A 21,722-nucleotide genomic window follows, 5' to 3' on the forward strand; every position below is an offset into this window, starting at 1 on the left:
GAAGTTAGTGTTCTTTACCCAAGATCGACATGCTATATTGGAGTTATTTCTTATCAATAATAATAATTATCATCATAATAGTCATGGTAATAATTATAATGCAGGTACACCTCTATCAGCTCTAGTTTTTGCTTTATGTGTTTAAAACAATATATTACTGTCAACTAGCACAGTACATGGCACATTCAATTTATTTCATCCATTTCTTTTGTTCGCGCATTGGCATTAGCTAATAGCTATATTGATTATTCTGAAAGCAGTTAATACGCTCAACACGTAGCAAAAAAAAATCAACCAAGATATAAATGTAACTCAGAAAAATATACAGTGAATACAAAAGCTAAAAAATATCAGTAGACATCACCGAATATTCTTGTGCGCATCTCTCCCCAGCTATCCTCATTCCTTGTAATTCACAAATTCTCCTCTACCATTGACCTTGATGTTTACAAGAGGACCGGGGAATAGAATAAGACCAGACACTTCCAGGCTTGGTAGTGTAGTACTATCAGTCATGCATATACTGTACATCACACAATCAGTGAAGGTGCCCCTATTCAAGCCAGTTAATCTCCCAGTATATCTCCAACACCTCCTTTGTTACTTGCATAAATGGATTGTCTTATTACAGTTAGAAAAAATGAAGCGTTTATGCATAAAAGGCTGTACTATAATTGTTTTTGCTTTGCAGCTTTACTGGGGAATGACTTGAGTATGCCACAGACCCTGTCGTTTTATGTTCTCAGGGGGAAGGAATGCAAGAAGGGGTCAGTCAAGAAGCACAGGGGAGTCACAGGGTAAACATCACACCTGTATTTTACTTCATGTATTCTTGGTATTTGATTGATTGTATACCCTAATAAAAAGCTGAAAAAAGAAAAAAAAATTAAGCTGATTAAAATTATGAATTCAGTTACTACTTGGATTTTGGTTGTTAATGTACTAGTATAATATAACATAACATAATGAAGTAATATTTTCACCTTCAGTTCCTTTAGATACATGGTTACTCACAAGCTGATGAATGATGATTTTGTGTTTTTAAAAAAGCACATTGATATTGCATTGTGTCGTTGGAGACAGGTGTGTTCTAAGTGAATTGTTGTTTGGTGAATTGTTCAGCAGAACAGCATATTTTCCAATTGATATGCTACCAAAATAGCATCTTTATTAACTGTGACACAAAACTACCTTGATCTCAGCTTTAGCCTAAAGAGCGTTAAATAATGAGAGTTTGAAATGGAGAACAGCCCAAAATATTTTCATCTCAAAAGGTATTTCACATTCTGCCAGGTCATCCGTACCGGAACAGAGACGAGGGCGGCAAAAACATGCCAGCGGTCGGCAGCAAAGCCAAGGGCAAGGACCGCCTGACTGGCAGAGCGAGGAGGTGAGTGGCTCCCTGGCTCCTGTACTGCACCTCACCCCCCCCTCATATGGGGCAGCCTGGAGTGTAGTGACTAACGTACGTGCATGACTGGCGCCCGGAAGGTTGGTGGTTAAAGCCCTGGTGTAGCCGTGATACAATCAGCACAGCTCTTGGGCCTTGAGTAAGTGCTTTTTAGTGAGACATAAGTGATATTTGATTACATGCCAACTTATGCTGAAGCCATATACTGAAACAAATGCAAAATAGATATTGTCTTCAGTAATCAAACAACTTCATGAAACATGATAGAAATAATTTTGATGGTGGTTATTTGCTCATGTAACATATTTTAATAAGTTTGTCAATTGTTAGTACTACTTGTAACTGGTATATTTTGCTTACTACCACAGTCAACATTTATTTCATCCCGCAAGTGAAAATGTTGTTTTCTGGTCCTCATTTCTTTGATCAAATAATCTAATTGAATAATCTCTGTGTTGGTTAAAAACATACATTGAAAGGGTTCATCATTGTGTCTTGATTCCAGGTGCATGTTTGCCCTGAAGTGGTAAAAATAGGAACTATTCATAGTGTCTGAATCACTGATCCCATCGGGGGGCTTTAGAATGTCGCACAGGAGTCAGGTCTGGTTGTGCTGGCCCTCCCCTGTTTCCAGGGACTTTCTGTATGCTCACTGCAAAGGAATATTTTCATGCTTTTTAACTTGATAAATTGTGAAGATTTTATGTCACTGCCACAAATAATCTGGGAGAAATATGATGTTATGAACTTTTTCTCTTTTACAGAGACCTATATAAAGTGCATAAAATGGCTCATTTGTTCTTGCGCTGCCTTTCGAACGCTTTCAAATTCTCTCAGTGGTGCTTGTGCAAATGAAGCTGCTGGTGGTGGCAGCTCTCTTCAGTGGAGATGTGGATGACATGGCGGAGAGCAGTTGGGATGTGCTGGGGTGGGCGATCGCTCCAGTTATTAGATGGACCACTGAATCTAATGGAAGAGCGTGGGGAAGTGGTGGTGGGGACTGGTGCAGCTGCTGAATACTCAAGGCTCTTATGCTCGTACAGTAGACCTAACTGTTCAGCACACACAATATGTGTACTCCACAGCAGGAATCTGTGCTCAGCCGTGTCTATTCCAGTCTTGCAATTCTTATCAATATTCATCATTATTGTTTGTATTTTTGAAAAGCCATTGATTACTTTTAAAACTAAGAATATAAGAAATGCTGAATTAGGGCTTATATTCGCCATATCCTTGAGTCCAGTTCTCTTGAGGAAGTTGTCAAAATCTTTAATTGACTGATGGGGGTGTATTGATTGTTTCATTTTATTGGTTGAATGGTTCGGTGATTGGTGGATGAAATGGCTATTTTGAAATAGATTACTTGATTACCTTGTCATTTAATTTGAACTGTTTGTGGATTTCAGATGGGATGCTAAGGAGGAAGATGACGCACAGGTCAGTCATCGATCCAGTGTCTGGGTTTAACTCTCTATGCGTGCTTGTTTCTATGGTCAGTAAATATTGTCAAGGCATACTTTTTTATATTTCTCAACTAGTGCTATGTACTGTAGGTTGTCATTGAGGTTCACACATTTCATGTTATATATTTGTACGAATCTGTGATATGAGGCTTAGAGGAGAGAGTGGAAAAGCCTCCATGATTAAAGAGGTGCAGATGATTCAGATGCTGCAGTGTCTGCATTCAGATGCTTTCTTTGATTGAGCTTGAGATTGAGAAAAGATTTCAAACAAACATTTTTAAGTATTGCGCTCCTGACTATGAACACCACAGGTGCTGGAGACTTAAAAAGATAGAAATAAAGACTTTTCACATCTGTCCCTCGTGAGAGACTCAAACATCTCTGAAAGCTGAATGGGCGTTTAGGATTAAGTTTTACTTTATTGCTCCTGTAGACAATGGAGACCAGCCTTGAAGAATTTTTGGAGGAACTGGATGCCTTCGTTGGGCCGGAGGTGGACTTGAGCCCCAAGTCGAGGGAGGAGAGCAAGGAGGAGGAAATTGGGAAGGGCTTGCACACAGGCACTGTGGGTGCTGATGAAGCAGGGTCCAACGATGCTGTTGATGGAGATCACCCTGTGGGAGACGAGGTAGCCCCTCAGCCTGGCCCAGGCCATGGGTCTAACGACACAGCCTCTAACCCAGGCCGTGGGGCTAATGACACAGCCTCTAACCCAGGCCGTGGGGCTAATGACACAGCCTCTGACCCAGGCCATGGGGCTAAAGACGCAGCCTCTGACCCAGGCCATGGGGCTAACAACGCAGCCTCTAACCCAGGCTGTGGGGCTAACAACACAGCCTCTGACCCAGGCCCTGGGGCTAACAACACAGCCTCTGACCCAGGCTGTGGGGCTAACAACTCTGCGGACCCAGGCTCTGGAACTCCAGCTGCCAGCCAGGGAGAAAAGGCTCCGATACCACGCAGGTCTCCTGAAAAAAAGGTCCGCTTCTCCGAAGAGAACGTCAAGGAGACCAAGGCGCCCGCAGAGGCTGCACCGAGCCCAGTTCCCCCCCAGCCTGAGGTGATGGGAGCCATTAAAGGAAGTTCACACGTCGGCCCGTCTCCCTCGGCGGTGACAGAGGAGGCCAAGCAGACCCTGGCGTCAGGCCTGAGGGGACCCGCCGGTGAAGGAGTCCAGAAACGGGACCAGGAGGCCTCTGACCTCCCCCACAGCAGTGCCCCTGTTAGCAGTGTGGCGGTGGTCAGTCACGCTGCTGGACCAGAGCCACAGGACGCCTCTGAAACTGAAATGGTCGAACAGAAACAGGACGAACCGCAAGGTCTTCCTCCCGAGCCAGAGACGGGTCAGAGGGCCACGGACGGAGACTCTGCTTCTCTCCCAGAGGAGAGCGCCCACCAGCCTCTGAAACACTCGAAGAACGCCAGAAGCCCAGGTACCAGCACAGTTCCTTTATAGCTAATTTATAAGTGCACGTATCTAAAAACAATGTGACCGACTCGAAGCTTGTGGTTCTGTCCGTTCCTCAGAAGAGATGATCAACTCCAGCCTCTCTGTAATGACCCTAGACTCTGGAGCACCGCAATCTTATCATGAGACCAGCAACGCCAAGGTAAGGAATATACAGACAGTTAGAAGAGATAAATACAGTCTAACTCTCTCATTTTCACTTTGTGCTTTGCGGAGGAAGGAAAGCACTGGAGGGGGTGCATCTTTGGAGAAAAATACATTGCAGATTTTTATGATACAATTTCAACATTGCTGCACTGAGGGGCCAGGTCCAGTTTGTATGGCTAGTTCAGCTACTCAGTAAGTGATCAAGTACAAACCCCAGAGTTAAGGGTCCATTCAATTTCAATTCAGTCAGTACAGGAAATTAATGAAAATGTCTGTTCAGTGAGGAATTTAAAGTGAATTAATTGAATTTCAGTTCATTTCCTAAACAGACTGAATTTAATTGGAATTGACTCCAGCCCTGAAATACTCAACTGTATTTATGCGCTGAGGTAATATAAGTAGTGTATTATCAGTTCTAGTTCTGAGGGAGATCTAATTAATTAATTTGCCATGTAATTTAGATCTGTGTATTGTCTGACATTGTTACTGTTATACAACTATGTGAAACCACGTCTTGTGCTTTTTGTCTTCCAGGTGAAAGAAAATGGGAAAATAGTTTAATATTTGAACATGGAAAAGCTCATTACCTTTACTTTTGTTCATTGCGGTTTAGGACAAAATACAACTGAAACCAAAACAAGCTAAAAAAAAACGGATAAATGTTTGTATCATGTGGTATGAGCTGTCCCATGCTCTGTGTAACTTTTTTTACATTTTAAATCATGCTGTGTATGTAGGCACTGCAGTGAGCAGAGACATAGTGTTGGTCATATCATTTCATCAACATGGTGCAATACCGTAATTCTGCAAAACAATCCTGATTATAATAAGTTGCGATTTGGAAACACACTGTGTAGGGGTTGATATTTTGCTTTTCTGCTGTTTGGGTTTGGCCAAACATTTAATACAAGCACTTTATTTTCTGTTATTTAGCTGAATCTAATTAAAGTATTAATGCTTAGTGTTGTAGTCATATACTGTAGCAAATCACTTGGATTTCACTGTTTCCTTGGAAGCCTTATTCAGTGTTCTTGCTAGAGTAACTGGCTATTTTAGTAGAGACTCTTGGAATAAATTGTGCAACTAAGCTACATGCAGCACTTGAATGAAGGGAACTGGTAATTTAAAATACTGCTATGTTTTTATAAGAGAAAAGCATAGAAAAAGTGATTTGATATACAAAGCAAACAAATCTGCTTAATGTGAAGTGTCAATTTGCTTAATTTATGCAAATTATCATTTTACTTCATCAACACGATTAAATTTGATATGCTGTACATGTAAACTGATTGATGCGGTTTAAAGTAAACTCTGTTAATTATTCAGAGAATGGCCTTTGGTGCCTTCAGAATTCAATATTGAATCATTTTAACTCTCTGTTAATATCACACTTTTTGTGTTACTACTTTTGTGTTACAAACATACAGTTTGTGTGGGAGACTTTTTTAACACAGGCCGTTGAAGGTAACACAAAGTGTGTTGTCCTTAACTAGACATAGACGTACATTAAGAAATTATGTAGGATGTGTTGTTTTTAACACATCTGTTTTGAGAGTGTCATTCCCCTGTTTTGTTAGGATTGATGCTGATGCTGATTCTTTGGTACTGAAATGTTAAATTTACAGTACAATACATTATTTGCTAATGAATCAGATTGTACGGTACAGACAACAAAACTATTATTATTTTGCCTGTATTTGTATGCAAGCAATGCCTTTCCCTATAATTGTACGAAGACTGAATAGTTTAGTCGAGAACTGTGAGGTTAAGATATGAACTATGTATTTATTTTTCAATATATCTTTCACTCATGGTTGACTTTGTAGAAAAAACTATTTTTTGTTATAGATGCAATTATATTTAAAAAAGTGTAGTTTATTATTTAAACATTTAATTATAGATTTCTGAATTTGTATTCAGATTAGTTTTGTCAGAATGTACATTTCTAATTTGTTTTGATCTGAATTTTGACAAGCACTTTTGAAATTTGGCATATTTTATGTCCCAGAGCATTTGTTGGGGAGACCGGGGCACAAACTTAACACAGGGCATGTTGCTTTGCTGCATTTGTGCAAGAATGGTGACACATTCATTATATATTAATGTTGTCATATGCGGTTAGTATAGATAAGATATAGACCCTTTATACAGGACAATTATCAGATGAAAAATTTAAGAAATGTTGGAACAGTTTCACTCTCGCTACTTTCTACTGAGCTGTAATCGGAATGTTCTAGAACTATGATGATGGTCTAGAGTCATAGCAAAGACATGTATCTTCTTTCTTGATGAAAAATACTTGCTCTAATATGTGCATATATTTTTTAATATAGAGAAAACCTAAAAGTGTTGGGTTGTTCCCCGGTCTCCCCAACCATTTGAAAAAAAAAATACTTGAGTGAAAAATATTGACAAGTTGTCTATTTGTTTATCAATTTCTATAATTATGTTTATTATGTGTTAGGCCATTTTTGTTTGGCTATGCTATAAGCTACTATTCACTCTTTTATTATATATTACACCATCAATGTTGTTTTCTGGGTCTGCATTTGGACAGCAGAATGTCTTATTTGGCCCATTTAAAGATTTGTTGTAAATATTGAAAATGGTTTGAACTTATGTTTCAAAAAAATGTTTGGATATTTAATCTTTGCAGTTCACATATTTATTTTTTCAAATTCATTTTTTGCAGACTTTGATGGAGCCTTAATATAAAAATGGGAAAAATATTTCTCAAGCACTTTCTTTTTCTTTTAATATTTTCATATGCAATTTTACATATATGTGAACACTTGAAATGATAGACAGTGGGCCAGCCACATATTAGGCTAATTTTAATCCTGAAGCTCCTTGCCACATGAGGATGTTTGTTGCAGCAAGACAAGCAATCAATTTTCATTGGAAAATAGAAAATTAAAATGGAAAATAATACATGCAGTGAAATTTTGTTTACATGTTCAAATTACTAAGCACAACAAAAATAAACATGCTTTGAAAAGAAAAACGTTTTTTTTATTCTTGTTTAAAACTATTTATTTAGCAGCGATATTTGTTTCATTTAAGGGTGACAGCTGAAATAAATCCAGGGTCTTTTATCAAACTGAATGTTCTTCCTTTACCCTTTAGTGCTGAAGTTTCACTGTGGCAGGTATTTCATCTTGCAAGCATTCTTCAATTCAGTGCCTATAAACCTTGATGATAGCCATTGTTGTTTATGTATCTTGCATGTCATAGGTAGAATTCTTGAGGAGATAAGCAAGCATGCTTCGACCTGACCGCAATCTCTAGGTGTTTTTAGTCATAGCACCCAGGTAATGGCCTTGCCGACTGAAATTAATTGGATTACAATCACACATACTGTATGGCTGCTCCCTTGGGTGACAACATATCTTCTTTGGCCTTACAATATCTCTTGACCCAAACAGAATTGATCCTATGGGAATGGACACTTATGTGCCTGATTTCAAACCAGAGAAGCATTGTCACACATTTATACTGAAATACCGAGAGGTGTGCAAGTCCAGTACAAATCGGTATTCAGAAAAAGCTGTGGTTTGATACTGATACATTTGAAATTGATATTGTATCGATACATTTAAAACCAAGGCATAGCCTGCCTTTCTTCAAATAGATGGCCATCATCTCATTATGCTGTCTGTACCTGTATGATATTGTAAAATAGGCAGGAAATGCATTTTGTCCCCCGCTTGTACATGCGGTTGAAGATAGTGCTATCAGATTCTGAGACATAGATTACCGTCTACTTGTGTCACTCTCAATTTATAATGTGTCTTTCACTTTCAAGCGTTTGCAGTTCATGCTACTGTTTTCACAATGAAGTTTTCCAGATGCTGTTTCTATCTTGAAATAATGTTCAATATTTAGACGACAGTAGCACAACTGAAATAAAATGACTGTATTTGTTTACCTTGCGGAGTCCTTGAGTTTAGAATGGCAAATGTTCAGCGACAATGGAAAACATTACTCCCGCAAGTCAGTCCCCTAAAAATGGTTGGTGAAAAACATTTTTATTTCGTTCCTCTAAAGAAGAGAAGAGAGAAGATAGATTTACATCTGATTACAATGACATAGAGTGCAGTGAGACAAACTCCTTCCAGAGCCTCATCTTGGACACCATGGCAACACCCATGGCTTCCTCCCCCCGAGGAAGGCATGCTGGCACAGGATTCAGTTCATCTTGCAGTCTTCTCAAATCATTCCCTTTAACAGCTACGTATGTCGTAATGTCTGTGTGGCCAGTCCCAAGTCAAGCTCTTTGAGATGCCAGCTTTCTGAATTTTGGGCTTTTCTTGGACTGAGAACCAATTATAATAATGTTTTTTACTGAATGTGATTATTGATTACAAAGATTACAAAGTAGTGATACATGAATTATAGGAATACTGTAATCTCCAGGAAATACATTAGTGCTCACTCAGGCTCATGTTGTCTTGCTTTGTAGAGACGTTAGGATGCAGCACTTTAAGAGAGTTGTGTTCTTGATGTTTTCCTTAGAAGTTATAATGAATGTGTTAAATGATCATTACATTAATACTACTGAAATGCCACTTGCTAATTCAACAAAAAGCATTTGAAATTGTAAATCTTACTTGTATCACTTTGGCATTCTGAAATATTTATGTATTGTACATTACATTTCTATTGCATTTTTTAAATTAAAATGTGTTCGTTTCTCACTGGGTTAATTGTACTTTCTACTTAGTAAAATAGAAATGAAAATATAGTAGCACACGTGTTTGTGTATGTGTGTTTGTGTTTGTTTGGGAATAGAAAATTTATTTTGCTGATACTGTCAATTTAACCTACAGCAATCGGTTTGTACAATTTTTGATGGGCCTTTACTAAAATGGGCCTTTATTTATTTTCTTTTAATTAATTTATCCTGCCTTTTGGCTTGCATGAGGACAGGTGCATCTGTTTCACCTGATATTCTTTCCCTTTGTCATCTGCTGCATTGAATAACATCAAAATTGCCAAAGAGCAAGCAAAACTGTAAGAGTAAATTTTCGGTTTGGTTTCTTTTTTCTTTTGTCTAACTGAAGTCTTGAATCAGAACAAAGTCTGACAGCAGCTAACCATCTCTCATCTGGATCCCATTTCCCTCCCCTGCTGTAAAATCCAGCTATGCCAGCTTGTCAAGCTGGTCATAAGCTGGTCTAGCCGGGTTTGAGCTCGTCAACCAGCTTGGCCATGCTGGTTATAAAGCTGGTCGAGCTGGGTATGAGCTGGGCAACCAGCTAAACCAATGTCGACCTCAGAGCTGGTCTAAACTGGTCAGTAAGTTGTTTCAAACTTTTTTTTTCAAAGATTGGATTTTCTTGCACTTTATCTATATGCAGCTCATTACTAAACAGGCTTTTCATTGCCGAAAGGATATTAGAAATGCCGCCGTCTAGTGTGGTTATTTTGTTGAATGAAAGCTCTACAGTATCGCTGGAGCACTGATAATGAGAGAGACATCGAGGATGCTCAGCAGCCGAAGTCAACAGGTCGGGTCAAAATCATGAGAGACCACGCATTTCAGGCAGAGCTGAGCTCGTTCTTGTCTGATATGACTTTACGACAAAAATCGTTTCTCAGGAAAATGGTTTAAGGTTTTTATTTTTACACATTCAGTGGAAAATAGACTTAATGACCATCTTTAGTACTTTCTCTAATAAAATAAGACATATTTCACTACTCCCAGATCATGAGCAAAACTTAAAACACTGGAGATGATTTGTTCTTGTATTCAGTAGGAAGACGGTGTAGCGTTGTGTGGTCTAATGTGTTTTAATTAAGTGGCCTGCTTGTGGGAGTTCACTTATTAATACCGTATGAAGCTCCCTCCCTGGGCCTCCTGTGCAAAAAGCTCTTGCCTCCCACCAGAGTGTTATACTTTTAATTATCTCTTCCATGGCCTCGCAAAGACTCCCCTCTCTTACCCACATTTCATAACGGCATGCTGCTGGTTTGGCCTTCTCCTTCGGGCCTGTATCATCTGCTGCCTTGCGGGTTTCCGGTGTGAAATATCCTTCCTGCAGAGATCTCGTATGTCACACACTTACTGCATGTCTCCTCAATTATACTGGCCCTCAGTTCCTCAGAAACGACCATCTCCCTCCAGATGGAGTAGGGATCCGTTGGAAGGGCCATTATGGTGCATACTGTATTTGCTAGAAGAAAGGCATCTTGGCCAGAGCTGAGACCAGGGAGTCTCATCTGGAAGAGAGATACCCATGTAAGTTACACATCTACAGAGATACCCATTGAAGGTACACATCTGCAGAGATATCCGTGGAATGTACACATCTGCAGAGATATCCATGGAAGGTACACATCTGCAGAGATATCCATGGAAGGTACACATCTACAGAGATACCCATAGAAGGTACACATCTGCAGAGCTATCCATGGAAGGTACACATCTACAGAGATACCCATGGAATGTACACATCTGTAGAGATATCCATGGAAGGTACACATCTGCAGAGATATCCATGGAAGGTACACATCTACAGAGCTATCCATAGGGGGTAAACATCTTCGGGACCTGCTGGGCTGTACAGTAGACCTGACTGCTTCCCTGACTCTTGACCTTATGGGTTGAAGGAAAAGCACAGCAGGGCCTCCTATGTTGCTAAATATATTCTTTATAATAGGTCTGCAGCCATGTTTTTGCACACAGGTTTAACACTAGAGTTAATTATCTTGCAGTTAAACAGGTGTACCTTTAAAAACAGGTAAATGTGAGCTTAACCCTGAGACAGGGCTACAACAAAAGCGTGAGGTTATGTCACCTCACATGCTATTAAATGGAAATCAGTGGTGGATAGTTGATCATATTAGTCAGCTGAAGATACCATAGGGTTTACAAACAGATTTGCGACTGTAGACTTGCCTCCCCAATGTGACATGTGGCCCATCCAATCACATCATCACATTTCACTCCTAATTGTAGGATTGCCATCCATGACAGGCAGAAAGGTCTCTCTCCAGAACATGTCAGTTGATTACTCATGCCCCAGTTAACTTCTTTTGTCCCTGTGGAGTTGCTGCTCCTGACCAACATTACATCTTTACAGCTCTTTTCTAATGTATCCGCAGCTGGGTGGATGCCAGGCAATTGTACTGAGTAGGGGTTGAATGGAAACAAAGTGCCCACAACCGCTGCCCAATAGGTGGTAATTTTGTCAGCTCATCACTTATACAATCTTCTTCAGCATAAATCACTGAGTGAGTGAATGTTCATATGCAACCATCAGATACAGTATCGCAGGATGGGTTCTGACTTGGGTAATTAGATGAACAGCAATCTGAATCCTGAAAACAAAGTATCTGAGTCTCAGCTATGTTAACAGGGTTATACGTAACATGATGGAGGCAGGGATATGGCCATACAAATCGAATCATTTCCAATCGGTGGATGGTTCTGTGAATACCGATTTAAGTAACTGGTATTTCAGTCACTGAGTTGTTTTGCCCAGCGTCATACTGTGCTTCTGATTAGTCAGTCATGTCCCGGGTCTCTCTGCAGTTATTAGCAGATTGACTGCAGTCGATGAGTGGGAAGGAAGCCGTTGACTCCAGCCTGGACTCCTGCCATGTGCAGGGTCAGCGCTGACACCTGAACTAGGACTGGCCTTCCTCCCACTGTCCCTGGCTAGGCCGGAAGGGGAATATGAACAGTCTGTCAGTCAGCTTGGTCAGGTAGTCATGGGAGGGGGACTTTTTATTAAACTGTCAGACAGTAACATATTTAAACCAATCAAAAGTATCTGCTACCCACTGCAAGATGCGATGATTGGTCTCATAGCAGTGAACATGCAATATATCTACCCACTCTTTCTTCATTATTCATCGCGGTCAGGTCAGACTGAACTCCTCTCTGATGCTGCTGTAACCTGTGGGCCCTTTCCTAGCATTGTGAGATGTTGTACAAGCACTACTGCCACTGTGCCCTGGTCCCTATTGATCTTAGCTTTGTTGTTGTGGCTCACATCTCTGCATGTCCTCCACTCCAGTTTCAACGGACAGAACAGCCTATAGCGTTATCCCACATATTTATCGTGGCCTGCACATTTATTCAGAAAGGTTCTGCCCCTTTAAATGTATTTGTTACATGAGGTTGACAGACCTGCTCCACTGCTTATCTTCATGTGTAATCGAATACTAAATTGCCAATAATGGAGCCAAACCGTGAACTACTTTAACCACGTTAACACAAATCGCCAGAATTAATTTTGAACCGATGATTGGTTTTATAATAAAACGAGAATGATGAACCGGATGGCTTTGCCTCAGCCAACCTCACATTTTTTGGCCATATGACCGCACAGTACAGCTGCACTTTCCACACAGGCTGCAGTCACTGAGGCTGGGGTCTTAGAAGTCAAAAGGTCAGCCGTTTTCCCAGGGGAACTGGACATGAGTAGTGATTCAGCTAATAGGTAGCCTCACAGCTATCAGATTTGATTTACTCATCTATCAATGGCAGTCTCCTTTTATCCATCATGAAAAATTAGAATTGAACTGTTGTTCACTGTAACAGCATGCTTAGATAAAAGGCGATTCTGCTGTTTAATAAACGTGATCAACGTTTTGTATTCTAAATGTATACGATAAGATCACTAACAGCGCAATGTTTGATATGCAAAAACATTTTTAAGTGACGCTTTCTTACTATCGATGCAAGGACGGCTCTTAATGTGGGTATCTATGAGTAAAGCCTATATAGTCTGGCACAGCCTTAGCTCTCAGTGACATTTCAGTGACAAGTTGCATTCCAGTAGTGTTTATGGATGCATTTTACTTTCACTATAGCTGTATGGCTGTTGACAACCAGAAAGAAAATAGCAGGGCACTTTGTGAAACCGCATCTTGGAGAAGGGTGGTTTGAAATGGTGCACTGTTACATAATGTGTTCCTCCATCATTTAGTTTAACTACAGTTTCAATCAATGTAGGCCTACAGCCTTCACAAACAATTCCAGGAAAACATAAATAAGGAACTATGCCGGCATGATTTTTCTTCACGTTCAGCAGAGTGCTGAGTGACTCAGAATCAGATCAGTGCATTTGACTCTGTGCTGATACGAGCTGAAAAACGGGGTTGGTATCAATGAGAATCCCTTTGGTTATTGAAACATGTACCAAATTCACTCAAAATGTGTCAAAAGTAAAAATGAATGCACCCAGAGAAAAAGCTATTGTAAAACTATTGTTTACAGTAATGTGAATAATTCCTTTCCTTTACAACTGCAGGACAAACCATTCAATGTTTTTGTTCATGGGTGGGAGAGTAGCCTTTTATTGTATCTGTTTGTAATATTGTTCTAATTATGTTAACAGCATCAGCTTTAGAAACACAGGATTAAATCCCTTTTCAAAATATAGCCACATTATTTGCTTGCAGATGCACAAATACAGCTTCCCTTACACAAAACCGACAGTACATGTAAACGATTTCCTCTTGAATTTGAGCATCGCTGTTAGGAACGCCTCCTAACATGCCAGTTGTTACAACGTAAACAAGACCACCATCATGTTTTTATCAGGACTTACACCTATTTTGAAACTGACATGGATGACCGACAGTAGGCTACAAACATTAAACTATTTTGTTGTGTTCCTGTGTAATAAACAGTTGTGTAAAACCAAATGGCTTTAAATCTCAGTAACTGTATTGACTGTGAATTGTCAAATTGGTACTCGCCTGGCTTTATCCAAAAGCCCATAACTCACACTCGATCATTCGCCAAAATGTAATAAATACACATTTCGTATCAATCAAAATAATATTGCGTTTAATATTAAAATTGTTTCTATCATAAACAAGCATTGCATTTTATTTCTTACAAAACCTAAGCAACAGTGCATTTTTACAAGGACGTTTATTTTCTGCGCAATATATGTCTATTGTACATAGTGTTCAGAAAAAGTATCGTATCTTGCTAAACTTCATTCAAGCCGGAGCATGTACAACTTCTGCCCTATGTACAATACCAAATACAATACATTTACATGGTTAATATGGACATACCTGAGCGTAACTCAATGCGGATTCCTCTACGCCACGAATCCTTATTAATTAGTATAGTTAAATATAGTCTGACGAACCATAATATAAAAGCCTTTCCTTAAATGTGAATAGCTCTTTCTCGTTGCATGGCTCATTCTCCATTGAAAGGCGCTGTAAATGTACATGTTCTAATTCAAAAATCATTCTTCCTCTGTATATATTTATATGTATACATTTATGTAATGTTAAAATAATAAAATAGTAGCGTAAATTGATGTCAAATACGACCTTGACGCCAACCTTTCAGAACATAACATATTATTTAAGTCATAACACAAAATATAGTCGCTCATAAAAATAATGGTCATGTTCAAAGCTTTTATATGTATTTATAATTGTTATAATAATTATAACTGCCATACATAATTTGAATTGTACTTTATATGCCATATCAAGAAATTACGTGCGCTTTGATGCCCGTCACATTTTCACAGCATCTTCTGTGTCCATTTCAGTTATTGTAAGAAATAAGTTCCTCTAAGGAGAATACCTCTCTATTGAATCCGTCTCTTGGTGCGCATCTGCCAAATCCTTCTGATTTCTACTCTGCGAGTCCTTTTGGGCCTGGCCACTATCAGTTCCTCTTTGTAGTCCTTGTGGGCTTCTGGTAGTAGTAGCTTGGGCCTTTGATGGAGGTTTAAGAACCCACAGAGCACCATCCGCAGCTCCTTTGTGAGAATTATGTTGTATTCCACTGGCAGTGACCAGCCTGGACGCTTCTCTCTTTTCTCTATTATTATGTGTGGACTCTGAGGGGCTTTGGTTATTTTTTGTACCATCTGCAGGTCGGGACGCTTTGCTACCTTTATTCGGATGTGGTGGTTCTGCGTCTTTATCGTTTCCATCCTTCCAGTGAAATACTTTCATATGTGGCTCAGCTCGCAGGTTTGCCACTGACCCCTCCGAAACGGTTTCGTTAATCAGGTAGAGGCTAGTTTGAGTAGAATTTGCGTCCGTGTCATTAATGTTGGTGGCAGAGAAGTTAGCTGCCACAGTGACTTCTTCCGGCACCTCTGGTCTTCCTCCCGAAGAAGCGGACGTCGGTTTCCATATTAAGCTGTAGTAAATGGCCAATATGATTGCAGCTAAGGATACGGACAGCACATAAGCAAAAACGGTGGCGAGTCTCACCCACTTTTTGTTTGTCTTCGCAGCCATCTTAGCCTTTTTGTCCCCGGTGTATGTAGCAGGTTTGCCCCGCTCCATGTTGGGCATGAAGTCCCGCTCCCTCATTTTGCCCCGGTTTTTTCCTCGATGCTCCACCACCCCGTCCGTCTTGAAGGTTTTTGATTATCCACAATCCAAGAGAATACCGAGGTGTCGGGTGAGGAGAAAGAAAAACACGCAGAAGTGTACAAGCGGACACTTTCAACCGATTGTCTATTTTGTTGCAAAATTGATTTTTCTTTCATTCATCTCGACCTGGAAAGCGCGGCGGCTTGTCTCTGAAATCCATTGCAGCATTCCATTTCTGCAGAAGAGGAAAGGCAAAAATTCTTACGTTCTGGGGTTTTTTCCGGATGCGCGAACTCCTGAGCCCCGAAATACAATCGTTTATTAAATCGAAAACTCCAAGGGAATAAGCGATATCACGGATCCGCAATACGGGGTTCGATGTGATTTATCAGAGCGATTAAGTGAGATCATAAGGTACACAACTGTCTGTCTACTTCAACAAATGAAGTGGCTAGCTCAACCAGACATACAGGATGGGAGGCGGGCAAGTGTTCTTAAAGGGACTGCAGCGGCGGAGAGGGCAACATTAACTAACGAGCCTACAAGACAAACACTGCTTAAAGACCACTATTTACGAATGTGTATTTGTCTTATACGCAAGTATACACGTCCACCCATAACACCTTTTGTTTTGTAACCATTTTGTTGCATTTTGTAATTGTTTTATTCAATTCATAAGATACGGTATTCATTCTCCTATAGCTTTGTCACGTCCCTTTTTTAAAGTAGGTATCGTTTCATACCACCTTTAATTGGCTGTGTCATAATTGAATATTAAGGACCTGTTTACGGGCCCCTTGTAACCTGAGACTTGATGAGTCAATGGACTTTTTTGTACTCATTTAACTTATTGTATCTAATGTACCCTAGTCCTACATTACGTAAGTCGAATTTAGATTTAGGTTTACCATTTCTAAATTCCGTCGGAGGCACTCAGACGCATGTTCTGAGTTATCCAAGCACAGAACAGATTGCTGGACAAGACTACACGATTTCAGGACCGCGGACAGCAGTCACCTGGGTTCTTGGTAATTGGCCAATACCGAGGAATGAGAAGCTACATTAATAACAATAAATAAGTGTACAGTGGGGTGAATATCAGTGTATTAATACATCACATAATTGTCAAATAAATTGCGGAAACGTGAAAAAATGCTAGCTTAGATGCATTGGAGTGCAGATGGAAAGTTGAGGTAAAACTGAGTCAGCTTAATTACAATGACAAGATGCTGCTGTGGCCTGTCATTGCTTCCTGTTTTCCTTTAGGTTATATCCCTTAGTCTTGCCAAGCCGTTAATTCGGAAAACTAAACTTAAGATGGAGGAGAACACAATAGAACAGGTGCACTTATTGCTAATGGAGAAATGCGATAGTGGAAACACGTTCAGATAAAAAGTGTTTTTCTGATATTAATATATAATTTGAGTCTCACTAGAAACTACCCAGTGTAGCATATCCCAGTCCTGATTCTGTGGGTTTTTAAATAATTTGGTAAACTTTTTGGAATTTTACAACTGTCTGTTGTCAAATCTTCGGAAAACTGAACTGGGTCTTTTCACATGATTTACTTTTTTCACAGAACTAAAATGCTGCATGTGAAATGAACATAGGTCACTTTGAGTAATTTGCATCTGCATTTTTATATGTCACTGATTTGTGAACTACAGCTTTTGTGAAAACAAAACCTATGACATGAAATAACTTATTTCTGGAGATTATTTTTATAGTTCACAAGGGTAGGCCTATGGTTTTTGAACACATGATTTTCTTGTAAGGGCACATACACTTGGTAAATATCATAATTTGGATATATTCCAGAATGAAGGTCAAATAATCTGATAAGCGTGCTTACACTTTTTGAAGCATTTTGAATCCAACTAATTTAACTATTCAAACTGTTGAGCATTATTGAGTCTAGTACAAGAAAACAGCACTTCCAGCAACAACCTACAAACTTGCAGCAACAATAACAACCTATTTATTATTGTTGTTATTGTTGATACCTTGGGTAATCTGATGTAAAGATATAAATCTCTTCTTTGTTGTGAACTTGTTCTGATTAAAAATCAGTTAACATTTATGTATTCATATCGGCAACATACATCATCAGCAGCTTCTTCCAGGCCAAACTATTGCTCATTTGTACAAGCTATTTTTTACAGGGCTCTATGTAATAAAAAGTGGTTTTTTTTCATGTACATTTGCCTGTGTTGCAAACACCCTTCCAACCACCCAGTTTTTCCACCAAGCAGCTGACACTTATGTGATTTTAAACTGAGTTCAGCAGCAACTAAATAAGACCTGACTAATTAAGAGCTGGGTTGGACAGAAAAAGTGATTAGTATTCCCCAAAGAATACTCTCCCATTCCTCATTTAAAAATGATATTTCCCACACTGACCCTCCTGGTGGCAGATTTTCCTCTTATGAATGGCCAAGCATAAAGACGCAGCCATTCAAAGCCTGGTGACAGCCCACAGTGAGGCCGGAACGTGTTGCTTATGCAGCGCAGCTTGCCTTGGGCTGTAAAGGTGTGGGGACAGAGGTGTTTACAGCAGGCCATAAAGCACAGGGTGGAGCTGAACTCCTGTGAGAGGCCGCAGCTCCACTCTCATTGGGCCCAGCTGAGCCCAGCGCTCGCTGCCATGGGCAGCCACCAGGGGAAGGGAACCCAGCTGCACTGTACAGGCAGGAGCCAGCGGAATGGAACAAAGTGTCACACACACATCTACACATGCACACACACATATACACACGCGCACACACACACACACACACACACACAAGCATACACACACTCACACAGGCACACACATATACATTGCTCGAATGATACAATGATACATATTAGTCTTCTTGTACATTTGAAAACAGTAAAGAGTTGTCAGTTGTGTATTCATATAATGTACATCCAGAGTTATCAATGCAATATTTAATTTACCAGGATTCATGATAGATGAATGCTAGGAATACTGTCACGTTTCATGTTTGTCATATCATTTTTTCATGTTTAGTTATTGTCCTGGTTATGTTATTGTCATGTCACGTATTATGTTAGCCTAGTCTCACCACGTTTTTATGTTTCATGTTATGTTATGTTTCAGGTTTAGTTGTTACGATTTAATTGTTAGTCTTGCCATGTCATGTTATATAGTTTATTGTCATTGTTTTACAAACTGGTTATGTCACAATTTATGTTCCATATTATGTTGTACTGTTCATTGATTTAGCATACACTTTTTTGTGTGTTTCTGCAAACCTTGCATTCCTGCTTTTTCTCTCTCCCTTTCTGTCACTCACACCCTAATTGTTTCAATTTCCCTTGTCTATTTACTAACCTACTAATGCTAGATCAGGATTGGGTAATACTAACATTCTAATCATGTGTTCATGTTACCTTACGTTTCTTGTGCATGTCATTTACTAATTTACTAATGCTAGGGCAGGATAGGTTTATTACTAATGATTACTAATTACCTTGTTAACTTGTCAATCCTCCACACCTGATTTCCATTCTCTTGCTGCTCTCAAACTAATTGTCTACACCTGTCTACACCTGCATATAAGCTCAGTTCCATGTTGTGTCTGTGCAAAATTGTTTGCTGTTGTCCTGTTTGTCAGTGCATTGCTTGAGTGGTTATACCAATCGATTGTCTACCCGGTATGATCCAAGCCTGTTTATTGACCAAAGATTATTGACTTCTGTTGTGTTGACCATTGCCTGCCTGTACCACGATTTTGCCTGCTGTTTTTGTACTTTTGCCCTGCGGAGCAGACTTTGGTCTTGACTCTTGCACCGTCATCGACCCTGAGCCTGCCTACCGCCCGCCTGTACTTCTGCCCCGCTGACCGCTTTCCTGGCTACCGGACTTCTTGCATGGTGTACCGATTACGAGACTGCCTTCTCCCTCGGTACTGCGCTTTGGTTTTCTGGCTGGATTTTGCGCAATAAATACTGTACATTTCCTTTATAATATCAAAGAAATCAGCGGCTTTCCCTCTTACCTTTCAGACCCTGGGTGAATAATACTTTGCAGCATTACTTTAACAACAGGAAATTAATCATTTGATAGGAGATTAAAATGTTAGCTTTTGAAATGCTACCATATCTACTATTCATTAATGTTTGATTGAACCCAGTACTGTGTCAACAGTCTTGAGCTGACTCATAGTGAGAGAGATGATCATACAGACTTAAGGGTGGGGTAATGACAGATACAGGGAGTGACATAGTCAGGTCAAGATTTATTGGCACCCTTGATGAAAATTAGCAAAAACTGTAGAAAACAAATAATACCATTACTCAGATATATTGTAATTTTCCGTGGAAAATATTTTACTTTATTAATGATTCAATGGAATCAACAATTACACATTTTTCAAATTATAAATTTCTTTCCAAAGAATTTCAGAATTACTGGCACCCCTGTTTTTAATACTTGGTGTAGCCTCCCCTGGCAAGGATAACGCCACTGAGCCTATTTCTATAATGCTTAATAAGGTTGGAGAACACATTTGGAGGTATCTTGGACCATTCCTCCATGCAGAACCTTTCAAGATCCTTCATATTCTTAGGTTTGCGCTCATGGACTGCCCTCTTCAATTCAGACCACATGTTTTCGATAGGGTTTAAGTCCGGAGACTGAGATGGCCATTGCAAAACATTGATTTTGTTTTCAAGGAACCATTTCTGTGTTGATTTTGAAGTATGTTTGGGGTCAATTGTCTTGTTTGAAGGTCCATCTACGGCCAAGTCTCAGCTTCCTGGCAGAGCCAACCAGGGTTTTGGTTAAAATGTCCTAGTACTTGGTGGAATTATTGCCATTGATCTTAACAAGAGACCCTGGACCACTGGCAGCAAAACAGCCCCAAAGCATCAATGATCCATCACCATATTTGATGGGTATGAGGTGCTTTTCCTTGTTTTTTAGGTTTATTTATTTAGCACAAATTTTAGTACAAATCTGTGCAAGGTGGGAGCGAAGCCCTTACAGGCTTGTACAGAGCTCCACACCTAGCCAACACTTATTACATTTAGTACATTTAGCGGGCGAAATAAAATGTAGCCAATCCAAATCCAGCATAGGATGATACGAGAAAGAAAAGAAAATAGAATGTTTAAGGATTAAACATCAGTTGATACGAGAAAGAAGAAACAGACACCATAGGATGAATTGTATGCATCCGTTTTTGACGCCAAACATGCCTACGGTGTACAAGTTCAATTTTGGTCTCATCTGACCATAGCACCCTGTTCCAGTCATAGTTCCAATGACGTTTTGCAAACTGCAGATGCTTGAATTTGTTGGTTGTTGGTTGCTATCTTTGTGCAACCCTTCCAAAGAGCCTGTTGGTATGGAGGTGGCGTCTTATGGTTGATTTTGAGACTTTGTGACCCCAAGATGCAACTAAAGTCTGCAGTTCTTGAACTTTGGTCCTTGGGTTCTTCTTTGCCTCCCTCGCCATCTTCCTCACTGTGCATGGGGGCAACATGCACTTGTGTCCTCTTCCTGGCAACTGTTCCAGGTGTTTGAAACTTTTTGATTATTGCCCTGGTTATTGCCCATACCACTAACAGTGGTTAGTGGTATGTTTAAGTGTTTATGTATTTTTTTATACCCATTACCTGACTTGTGTAGGTCAACAACCATCTGTCTCTGTTGATTTGATAGTTATTTGACTTTCCCCATGGTGATGGATGACAAAGGGATGTGTGTTACCTCATTTTTATACCCTAGGGAAACAGGAACTGATGGAAGGCCACAATACAGTTCCTTAAGTCTAAGATTAACTTAAATAAGTAGAATTTTACTGCAGATTTAACTTTGTTTGGTTTTATTTAAAATAATCTATAAGGGTGCCAATAATTTTGACACCTAAATTTTTCATAAAAGTAGTATTACTCAATAAAAAAAAAG

General features: G+C 39.7%; 2 protein-coding genes across 4 annotated transcripts in view; one reads left to right on the forward strand and one right to left on the reverse strand.

The window, feature by feature from the left end:
* Window positions 1–9,228, forward strand: part of LOC133108097 (coiled-coil domain-containing protein 9B) — a 33,693-nt gene extending 24,465 nt beyond the window's left edge. For all 3 annotated transcript variants that reach the window (XM_061217522.1, XM_061217530.1, XM_061217538.1), the window contains 6 exons: window positions 747–797; window positions 1,294–1,390; window positions 2,818–2,848; window positions 3,308–4,307; window positions 4,402–4,484; window positions 5,024–9,228. In XM_061217522.1, the coding sequence (XP_061073506.1) occupies window positions 747–797; window positions 1,294–1,390; window positions 2,818–2,848; window positions 3,308–4,307; window positions 4,402–4,484; window positions 5,024–5,050 (1,289 nt within the window). In that variant the 3' untranslated portion in view covers window positions 5,051–9,228. The remainder of the gene's footprint in view (window positions 1–746; window positions 798–1,293; window positions 1,391–2,817; window positions 2,849–3,307; window positions 4,308–4,401; window positions 4,485–5,023) is intronic.
* Window positions 9,229–10,257: 1,029 nt separating this feature from the next.
* Window positions 10,258–16,237, reverse strand: LOC133106325 (uncharacterized). The gene is made up of 2 exons (XM_061216023.1): window positions 15,060–16,237; window positions 10,258–10,711 (listed from the first exon to the last, which is right to left on the reverse strand). The coding sequence occupies exons 1-2, from the start codon at window positions 15,800–15,802 to the stop codon at window positions 10,708–10,710; spliced, it is 747 nt and encodes a 248-aa protein (XP_061072007.1). The 5' UTR covers window positions 15,803–16,237; the 3' UTR covers window positions 10,258–10,707.
* Between the last annotated feature and the right edge of the window lie 5,485 nt (window positions 16,238–21,722).

The sequence above is a fragment of the Conger conger genome, chromosome 1 (assembly GCF_963514075.1).
Source record: "Conger conger chromosome 1, fConCon1.1, whole genome shotgun sequence".
NCBI classification, from domain to species: Eukaryota; Metazoa; Chordata; class Actinopteri; order Anguilliformes; family Congridae; genus Conger; species Conger conger.